Source organism: Buceros rhinoceros, unplaced genomic scaffold (assembly GCF_000710305.1).
Source record: "Buceros rhinoceros silvestris isolate BGI_N320 unplaced genomic scaffold, ASM71030v1 scaffold6566, whole genome shotgun sequence".
Taxonomy (NCBI): Eukaryota; Metazoa; Chordata; class Aves; order Bucerotiformes; family Bucerotidae; genus Buceros; species Buceros rhinoceros.
In genome coordinates, this window is record NW_010418004.1 from 37,364 (window position 1) to 48,339 (window position 10,976).

General features: G+C 33.8%; 1 protein-coding gene across 1 annotated transcript in view; it reads right to left on the minus strand.

The window, feature by feature from the left end:
* Positions 1–10,976, minus strand: part of U2SURP (U2 snRNP-associated SURP domain containing) — a 37,192-nt gene that overhangs the window by 24,190 nt on the left and 2,026 nt on the right. Inside the window, exons 4-11 of the mRNA XM_010138363.1 lie at positions 9,305–9,372; positions 7,308–7,402; positions 7,192–7,224; positions 7,006–7,088; positions 6,387–6,552; positions 5,058–5,269; positions 4,075–4,118; positions 690–794 (exon numbers count right to left, since the gene is read on the minus strand). Coding sequence (XP_010136665.1) covers positions 690–794; positions 4,075–4,118; positions 5,058–5,269; positions 6,387–6,552; positions 7,006–7,088; positions 7,192–7,224; positions 7,308–7,402; positions 9,305–9,372 — 806 coding nt within the window. The remainder of the gene's footprint in view (positions 1–689; positions 795–4,074; positions 4,119–5,057; positions 5,270–6,386; positions 6,553–7,005; positions 7,089–7,191; positions 7,225–7,307; positions 7,403–9,304; positions 9,373–10,976) is intronic.

A 10,976-nucleotide genomic window follows, 5' to 3' on the forward strand; every position in this document is an offset into this window, starting at 1 on the left:
GAGGTGGAGAGGAAAAAGGCGGCCCATTTTTAATGGCCAGAATATTTGAACTGCCTGTCTTCTCAATTTGTATATAATGAATGCAAATAACACATTTTAAAAACATCATTTAGTATTTCCCTGAAAAAGGCAAAGTCTGCTTTTCACAGGAAATTTGGGAATTGATGCTTTTTTATTCCATTAATGCCAAGAGCCGGAAATTCTGACAGCTTCACTACGTCAGTTAAGTTTAACCTTATTTGCATTGACATCGAAGAAAAAAAAGACACCCAACTCTTGCTAAAAGTTAGAAATTAGGCTCCAAGAGACTGGACTCTACACTGAGTTGGTCTGTCTGTTTCGAGAGGATTTTTTTTTTCCTTTTTAAATATCTATGCTACTGCTTCCACTGATGACTTTGAATCCCTCAGAAAAGAAGGCATTAAGTGTAAATTTATTATATATATTTTTAATAAATGTACAAATGTACATTATAGTATGTATATAGCATTTTATTGATATGTACATTAGTAACAACTGGAATAAAAGTGCATTTTTCATAAAAAATAGCATAAACATTTGTATAATAAGTAAAATGTCAATCTGCATATAGACACAGTAAAAACGATTCTCATCAGTATTTCAGAAGTGCAAAATATTAGCAACAGTGAAAATAGTGCTATTTCAAATTGAAGCAATATAATAAGCACCTGAACATTGGATTGTTGATTTCTCGGTTCATGATCATGGCTTCAAACATAGGCCCTTCTCGTACCACAAACTCTATCATACGATGTATCAAAGCGAGCAAATTCCTACAACAACAACACAGTTAAGGAAAAATTGATTCAGACCTAACACTATATAAAACTACACTCCACCTAAGATACTACAACTGTGCAGGAGATTATTTTGCTGTATTGTTAAGAAAACCATATAAAATATAAGATAAAGATATTACAGATATTACAGCCTTGCATCACAGACATGGGCATTTTAGAATAAAAACGTCTAGGAGTGGTGGAGTAAGAATTTAAGGAGACCTCTTCCCTGAAATTCCACAGCTTAGCCTACAACCACCTCTTGCTTAGAGAGGCTTAATAGTCTTTACACATAAAAATGGGCAGCTGAACACCAAAGTACAATTAACTGTCAAAAACTAAGCCTTCTTCTGAATTGTCCAGAACTAGGACCAAAGCGTTAGCTAAACTTCTACAGAGGAACAATTGGCTGAATATTATGCTCACAATTAAACACACATACTTTTGAATATTCTACAGAAACTGCATCCAGCTTTCAAACTATTCAAGTATGAAAGGAAAGGCAAGTAGCCTGCTTGATGCCCAATAGGGTAATGGTTTATTAAATTTAGATAATCTCCTTTTCGTCAAGACTCAACTATTGGCACACAACAAAACTGCCATCGTTTTGTGTCATACCATCCAATGTTTCCTCCCTCATACATTCAGGTGAGCCAAATCACAATTTTAAAAAAAAAAAAAGAAAGAAAAAACCAAACAAAACCAAACTGTATTCGTTTCATTCAGCACTACAACCTGAGACAGGCAAGAAGCAGATGTGAAGTGCATATTTTTCAAGCCACATCTGAAAGTGCAGAGCCATTTATAAGCATGATAACAGAAGACACTCAAATAAGCTTTATAAAGAATAGTGATTGTCAGTTTCCAGCCTTTGAGGGTTTTTTGGAAACAGGATCCTGAATTTTCAAGTATAGATTACCTACATATACCAAAAGCTTCAGTACGTGTCCTTTGAATGTGATGCAAACCAAAAAAAAAATTACAGATTTTAATATTTATTTTCTCTGATGTAACAAAAAGATTTACATGGTTCTTTACATATATCTCACTAGACCTCCTTTTAGCAATTTCTAAATATTAAAAATCAAAATCTGTTACATGGAAAAGCTCAAGAATTTTCTATTACTTCTTATGAGGTGATTTTCTACCATGAGTATTCAAAGTTCTGCCATGGATATAATGTACTGGATAAAAAAAAATTTCACCTTAAAATCATAGTAATAAAAAGTAATAAAAAACCTGCCTCTGCCATCTGCAAACTTAGCAAATGTTCTGTTTTACAGTAGCTACATTTACCTCAAATATTATGCAAAAACGTGAACTTTCCTGACTGTTGCTTTTTATAATTACAGAAACAATGTAGAGAGGCTATAGTCTCAATAATTCTGATCCATTTTATTTAAAGTAGGGTTCTGAAAGTCTAAATAGCAAGACTGTTCTTTTCACATGAACTGTATTTGAAAACATCAGTAAGAAAAAAAACGCAATTAGCTTTCAAGCCTCTGAACTATTACACCATGCATTTATTTTAAAGCAAGTTCAGTGTGATTATTTTTGGCTTCCTGCAGAATGCCACCAGCTTTCATCTAACTTTTCCTTCACTGAGAACAATAAAGTTGCAAAAGAGTAGATTATGCTTGAACAGGAATATCTGCTTTGGAAAGACCTCGGATGTATGAAAAAAGATTCAGTAATGCCATATGTGAAAGAGGGTGTCACGTGCATTTTGGTATGCAAGACATGACCACCTAAAAGTTAGTTTCTCAGAAAAAACACTTGATAGCATATACTCAAGGTTTTCTGTTTAGTAAACATTAAGAAGTGAGAAATGTTAAAAAACAGTACTGAAAATTTTCAAACAAAAGCATAATAATTAAACATTATCTCACTGAAGTCAGTCAAAATTTTTGCATGATGCAATACACTGTGTAATAGTCCTAGCAATTGTCATTAGCACTTTTCAAAGTCATCAGGAAAAAAACAAAAAGTACTTTCAAATACAATTCAATTAACATGAGCTTTTCTTATCATACAAGCTTTCAAAATGCTACAGTAAATAAAATGGAAACATATTTTTCTGAAAGCTAATTACTCTGTAAACACTGTACAGTTTTACAAGTACTTGTTCTACTGCTCAGTATGTTTCTCAAATGAAGACTTCTGGTCGCTCTAATTATTATGTCTCTACCCAACAAAAATTGTACTGCCCTAAAATTTCATCAAAAATACTAGTGCATTTGAGCGTCTATTGACAAGTATGTTAATATACTACACTGTAACTCCCTTCACAAACGTCTGTCTTCCCCCCACACACGCGAAAAAAGGAAAAAAGGGACTTTGTGACAATTAAAAGTGTAGTAAAAAAAAAATTATAGTTCTAAGTGCATTATTTTAAAATGTCATTTAGCTTAAGTTGGCCAACAAAAAAAAAAGTTTTTCAGTTATAATAAAACCACATTTATTGGAGCCGATCGTACCAAAGTCTGGTCAAAAACTGTATACTTTCCCAATCCATCCCATGATGTTTTCCTGGTCCCCCGCTGCCGCAGACAGTTCAGCTGGTGTTGCTCACCAAGGCCAATGTCAAAGAGAATTTGGCAATCTTTTGTGCTTATTTACTTTTAAAACAGTGTTGTGTTCCTATGTTTGGGAAAAGGCTTTAGCTCAACTGAGCAAGAGCATACCTAGACTAGTGTGAAGGTAAGAGCGCTGACAGGGACCAAAATGAAATATCCTTACAATACAAAACTATCTTTTTTAGGACAGAAAAATTATTAACTGTGGCACATTAAAAAAAAAGAAAGAGCAGAAATCAGAAGTGATTTTTAACTGAATTGGTCACAAATTGTACAATTAAAAAAAAATTTAAAAGAAGAGAAAAAAACCAAACAAACTACAGCACCACACTCCAGACAGCTGCATCCTAGCTATGAAATAATCAGAAGTTTATGCCAGGACTTATACTTAGCGTCTCTAAGACTAGCTATTTCACTTTAATTCACATTTGTGTGCACTCATAAAATCAGCCTGCAACTACTTCTAGCGCTCAAATTAAATGCAAAAGGTATTATTTAAATCTATCCTCACTAAAAAAAAAGAGTTATTAAGATAAGGATATGACAACTGTAAAACACATACATTTCTCTCAAGTGTGATGAAAGAACTGTTGCTCAGTCAAGCCATTACCTTTTCCTCAACATCACCATTTTTCTTTAAAAGTCCGAAGGGGAAATTTTCTATATTTAGATCAGTAATAATAAAGAAAAACATGTACCTTTCTGTTGGGATAACCACTTTGACTATGGCTTGCGACAGAGTCTGTATATGAAGTCACATCAGATAATAAACATAGAATATGTGAGTATTGTTAACAAGTAACAAGCAAAAATATACATATGCAATGAAAATACTACACATCTATCACAAGTTTTGCAGGCAATCACTGCTGTGAAGTTATAACTAAGCAATTACACAAAATGCAAATGGTTGTGTGAGTGAACCATAAAGGTTCACTAATTGCAAAGTATCAGAACATTCCTGTCAGAATGTACATTGATGCACTGAATAGGTACTATACTGAATATAATTAAGAAAAGAGTTCTTAATATGAAAAGATTCTCAACTATTTGACTTGGACAACTTCGGTGTTACTTTATTCCCAAGTCATACAAAAAACAGCCCTAACATTTAAGTGTCATTCAAAGAATCACTAATTCTTACAAATGTAAATCAAGTTGGTTTGTGGTTACAAGATACTTACCCTTTTACCAGCTAATATTCCAGAAAAAAAAAGGTTGAAAACTGACTCCATTAGTAGCATCAAATACTTACTCAATGTCCAGATTAATTACCTTCTACACAAAATACATCAACTCCTCTAGTGTAAAGTAATGCTAACAAAATTAAAACGTAGTATTTTCTCTAAAAAAACCAGTTTAGATACTGCAATTTGGCAGCCAACAAAAGGGGGGGGACGTAGAAGAAAAAAATCCAGGGAGCCTGGAGGGGGAAAATGATAGCCAGATTTAAAGCAGCACTAAAATAAATTAAGACCCAATATACTGTACCCTAACACAGACTTGAAACAGAGTTGCAGGAATTAAGTAGGTTCCCTTGAGCTACAGCAGGGAGCCAGTGAATTTGTACACCTAGGGCCGCCAAAGTCAGCCTGAATAATGCAAATCTATGAAGCCATTGAAATACTGTCACAGATGTATTATTTAACAATGAGATATGGCCCAGGGTACTGTAAGTTACCTTCTCAAAATCTTCCTTGTTTTTTGGTGGTGGTAACATTGGAGCATTAGGGTTCTTCAACCTCTCCCTAGGCTGGGCATTAAAAGGAAGTCCTGATGGAGGCGGCGGGAGGGTATGCTCCATCATAGAAGGTGGAATATATATAGGATGTGGCGGTATAGGTACAGCTTTGCCCCAGCCTAGCTTCATTTCAAATGACATAATCATCTTGCCTGAAAAAGTGAAAGTAAAAACACCAAAACAAAACCACCATTATGTTAGAAATTTCTTCTGTGTTGCTCAAGATTTTTTCGTGTCAGTGTAGCATTTAGCCTGCCATGGTTTATTTTCTGCTTACATTGTTGATTAGTGTATCATGTCTATCAGACTACTTCACATGCAAATGAAAGCCTATTACATGAAATACATTGTTAATCTTGCCCCAATGTATGTTTTCAGGAGACTACGATACAAAAAATCTTGATTTGTTCAGGGAAAAAGAATTTTTAAATTTTATATTTATTTAGCATGTCAAAATGAACAGAGTAATTCTTATTACATTATTGCTGCTCTTCGATTCTTCAAAATGTTTTGTTTACAATAACGAATTTCCAACAATGTAATTCAAAACCAAATGTAATAATCAAGCAGAACCCCTATGTAGTGTAAACCTGCTTCCTAATGGTCCTAGTAAAGGACCATTTGGAGTAAGCTGTGCAAGGGCAACCTTTCATTTCTTATCCTTTCTGTCTAGAATGCCAATTTTTTATTTTCAAGCTCTTCCTGAACTGTAAGGACATAACTTTATCACGCAACATATTTTTTCCTTTTTTCTTTTTTTTCTTTCTTTGTAATAAAAGATTAACAAGATAGACCATATTCAAAATTACATGTCTGGTGTAGTACAGTTACTTCTTCAGTATTACTAATTTAGCCATTATTCAAAAACCCTAACATATTTATGGCCAATTATTAAGTATATCCTATGCACTACTTAAATTTATTCACAAAAAAAGTTATTCCTGGTAAACAGCTACCAGTAAGACTCCTTCTTAAAAGTTTGTTTACACACTAGAGATTATCAAACAATACCTCCCACTGAGTAAGTTTACCCTCACCCACAGCAAAAGCCACCAGTTATTTCTAGCCCTTGTTTATGCTATAGTTTGATGGCATTCAGCTACCAGTAAAACAGTCAGTGTAAACCAAAAATCACCGCCAGTGTGATATCGACTTGAGTTACACCACACCTATCACCAGTCTGATAAAACAACTTGAAGATATGCTTAAAGTTACTCTTCAATATTCCCACACAGATAACTACAATTCTGAACTGAGAAATCTGTTTACCATTTAAATTCTTCAGTGCTCTTTCAGCATCTCTCCTATTCATAAAGGCAACAAAGCCACAATTCCTTTCTCTTGCTCTTTCTTCATCAGTTCTTGGCCACATAATTTTTACACTCGCTAATGGTCCAAAGCGTCCAAATTCTTGACATAGCATCTCTTCATTCATCTGCATGAAAAAAGGTAAAAATTACCATCTTGTCCCTGTATTTCTAAAACACTTTCATATTGTTGTCCAAATCTCAAGATTTTAATTTTCTGAGTTTCTTGAAAAACAACACTTCATTGATACTTCCCCAATGCAATCTATTGCAAAAATGATAATTTTTTAAAACTGAGCATGCTCAAATTTTTGAGATATGATCCACCCTGCAAGGACATAACCATGGAAAAATAATTTTAACTGTGCATTTTTGCATCTAGTAACTGATAATCTAAACCTTAACTTTTGTGGCGTCACATATGGAGCACTTATTCAAATGAACGTCTACAGTCACCAGTTGTACCTAGTATATGGTTTTAAACATATAAACATAGAAACAAAATAAAAAGAGGAGGGGAAAAAATTCAGCTAGATCCAAATATGCCAACACTGTATTACCCTTCTTGGCTCCAAACTTACTTGAGGATTAATGTTTCCAAGATACAAATTTGTTGTGCTTGGATCTCCAACATCATGTGACCCTGGTGCATAATCATCCAGTACTACAATGACGGAGAAAAAAAACAGAAAAAAATTAGTCATAATCTTTGCTATGCATTTAAATGACAACATTATACTGAATAAGAAAAGAATCTATATTACCACCAGATGATCTGTTTCTTCTTGAAGGAGCATCCACTGAATAAATAGAAGAAAAATAGATATACTTCAGTCTAAAAATTTTGTTTCCCAAACAAACATAAAAAATAACATCTACTTACTTGAACGACGCTGGCCATCTGAATCTGACTGGGGTGGTTCAAAACGACTCAATCTACCTTTTGTTTTATGTCTTTCATCACGCTCCTCTTGTATTCTACAAAAAAAGTTTAATGTAAGCAACAGTATCATTTTGAGGTTTTTATTCTATGTAACTGCAGAATTCTGAGAATTTTTAATATTGAACTATAGGCTTGTTAAAAATTTCGAATGGACAGTATGTTTGAATTTCTCTTTAATCAAATGAGATATATCTACCAGCATTATTCCAGCTGCATGCTTCCTCATTCATACTGCTAGGGTGTTCTAATCTCAAACAAAATTAACTTGGTTTGAGAAGCAGATTACAAGACCAGAAATAAGAACTGCGCTCCGAAAAAATGACCTGAATTCCACATCCAACTGCCAGAGGTCCATTGATCATTCGGGCAACTTTTCAGGATGCAAACAACTCCTTAGTGTTTGTTGGTTTCTCCTCCTACCTTTTCTTCGCTCTCTATTTATGCAAGCTGTCACCTTGTAGGGTAACAGATATGCCCACAGGAGTATTACCAGAATGTACACAACCTTATCTCTGACTGTCTATACCTCTGCGTATAGTAGTCAGAGAAGTTGCTCTTTGGTTCTTTGTAGTCTGCCCTTAAATCCTGGTGTGAAGATACTGTGTACCAGGAATACAAGGCTGACAAATTCATTTACAGCAACTAATGAACAGACAATAGTGAAGATACTACTCACAAGAGCAATTTATGGATTTATAATGCAGTACATATAGTTTCCTAATGCATATAGATTACTTTGTTTTCCATCTGTAATCAGGGCAAGTATATGGCACTCAGTTACACTCAATACACGTGATGCTTTCTGTTGGTTTATACATTCAAGAGTACAAGAATCTGCTTTTTGAGGCATTGTACAGCTTGTTTTTTAAAATTATGCAAGCTGAAGTACATCACTGAATGTTAATTACAAGTCTTATTTCTACATTAATACAAAGCTCAACCTCTGGGTGTAGTTTTAGAGGCACTGGCAAAACTTCTTATTCTTCTTGAGTCTGATGCACATTTCAGTTTGCTACAAATTACTTTTCTACATTCCCATCAAGACAAAAGTCAACACCAAAACCTGAACATCCTGATCTGTTACAGTATGTAGTTGTCTTGCTATTTTTTCACTATCTTTAACAATGCATGAGACCATGTTAACAAGTGTTCTCATTTACAGGCTAACACTTGCTAATTTATAACAGAATTTATCCCAAGTTCCAAGTAACATGCTGACAGCAACTGTCAAAGAAAACAAACCTGTTTCTGGTTTTTATCCTGGTTTATTCAATCATCAAAGCTTCTATTCACACCTAACAGATCCAAAAATCTTCTTTGGTAGTTTTGGAAACATAGCAACTCATTCACTTACAGGGAACTCTGAAATACTTCATACATTTTTATGTAATTTTTTTTTTTTTGGTTAATTGCTCTGGATTTTTCTGCTTAGGAAGGCAGTACCAAACTGTTTAAAAGGTCACAATCAAACATCTCTGACATGCAGAGAAATCCATTAATTTAACAGACAAAGATATAAGCCAGCATACCAGACTTTTTCAGTTTGGTTTCTGATAATTTTGTAGCATCTGGTGGACACCAGATTTCAAAGGAGTAGTCCTTTTCAGCAATAGTGGTAAACACTTCCTATCACAAATCAGCATAAGACAGGGCAGAAGTAATACGGAATACCAGAGAAATAGTTAGATGGCAACTGATTATGCAGACAAATCACAGACACAGACACCTATACCAAGTATCTACCTGCATGGGTTAGTACTCAATTATCATTGCCATTGTTAATTAAGTTATACTACTCCACAAGCCCTTGGGGAAAAAACAAAACAGAAAACTTCTGTGGGCAACAGCTTAACAAGAATAATCCTAAATATTGTCTGTAAAAACAAGGTCAAAACCTTCCATCTTCTTTATTTACAGCAGAAACTAGCCAAACTTACTGCTTTAACTCTTCTTTAAAAAGCTCCAAATTACTCTTTTTCTTTTCCTTCTCTCCTTTCTTCAAAGGCTAAAATTAAAGATATATCAGCCAACACTTCAGCAGATAAAATGAAACAAAAATTAAAATTATATGTATACAAAACTTTAGATAACTTCCATGCATATTCTACCCACAACTGTCAAACCAAGAAATCCACGGGATGAAAAAAAAAAAAAATTTGAACACATTAAGACTGAGTACTATCAAACACAAAGATAGAAAATATAAAATTAAGGATAGCTTAAACTAAACTTTTTTACTTCTTATTATTGCAGTGCAGCATGTGTAATCAAAAACTCTCTAAAACACCAATTTAAGATATCTGTGGTGTACTTTGTCAGTTTGTTCCTTTTAGAAACTTAGAGGCTGACTACACCCTTAGCAAACCACCATGCTCTAATCCATATAGGTGTACATATATCTGTAAATTACTTTGCACATATATACATTATTTTATCCACAGACAAACATTCTATGTGAAAAGAATTTCCTTCTCTTGCTTCCTTTTGAATATAAATACAGGTCTGAAGAAACAATTACTCTAAATAGTTCAAGACCCTCAGGAAAAAAAAACACTTCTGAATGACAAAGTATATGGATATTGTAATTTTTTTTTACTATAATATATGAACCTTAACTAACTCATGTGAACTCATATCTTCAATAACATTGTTTTTATATAACCAAATTTAAATTAAAACGTTCCCAATAGGCAGACATACAAAATATTTATTGTGTTACACACTACAGCTTTGGAAAAACTGGACTTCCTACTCACCCCAGGCAAAGTTGTTTGTTTGTTTTTGTTTTTGGGGAGGGTCTGCCAAATAAATAAAACCATTTTTACCTCATTATCTTCAATCACGATTGGACAGGGCAAGTGAGTAAACTGATTGCATTACTTGATAAGTATTTATGACAAATTTGAAAAGCAGTAATATTCTTACAGTACAAACACTTGTATACGACAGAACAGAGCTCAGCATAATAAAAAAATGCTACAATTCATTTCTGTAACTGTAGGGCTTTACATACAATGAAGATCAAAACTGCCATCCAGTATTACCTCACGAATCTAAATTCGAGTTTTGTTTAAAGCTGGAGGGAGGCTAGGATGGGATTAGCAACAATTATCACATTATACCTCATTTCCCACCCTATTAGGCAGTATCATATCACTTCAGCTTAACCATATCCAAGACATTAATTTCACATTACACATAGAGTAGTAACAGCAATCATATGTAACTATCACTTGACTTGAATACTAAGTTTGTTCATAATATTTCCATTACTTTTTATGATGAAATTTGTTTAACAAGAAAAAAAATTAAACAAACCCAAGGTGTTCACTTTCAAAAATGTGCAAGTTACACAACTTATTTGGTACAACCCAAAAACCTAGAGACTTCTCAAACATGACCACAAAAAATTTTTGTTTCAAAAAAACCTCACCAAGAAAAACTTGGATCAACGTAAACGTCAATTTTTATTTTTTAAGTTATAAAAACCTAAAACCAGATGGCAGCAAAAAGAATTGCTTCTAAAACTTCAAAAATTCTCAGGATTGGAGACACTGTTACTTTGCAACAGTCATTAAATCTGTGTGCTTGAGAAGTCTGTCTGAGTCA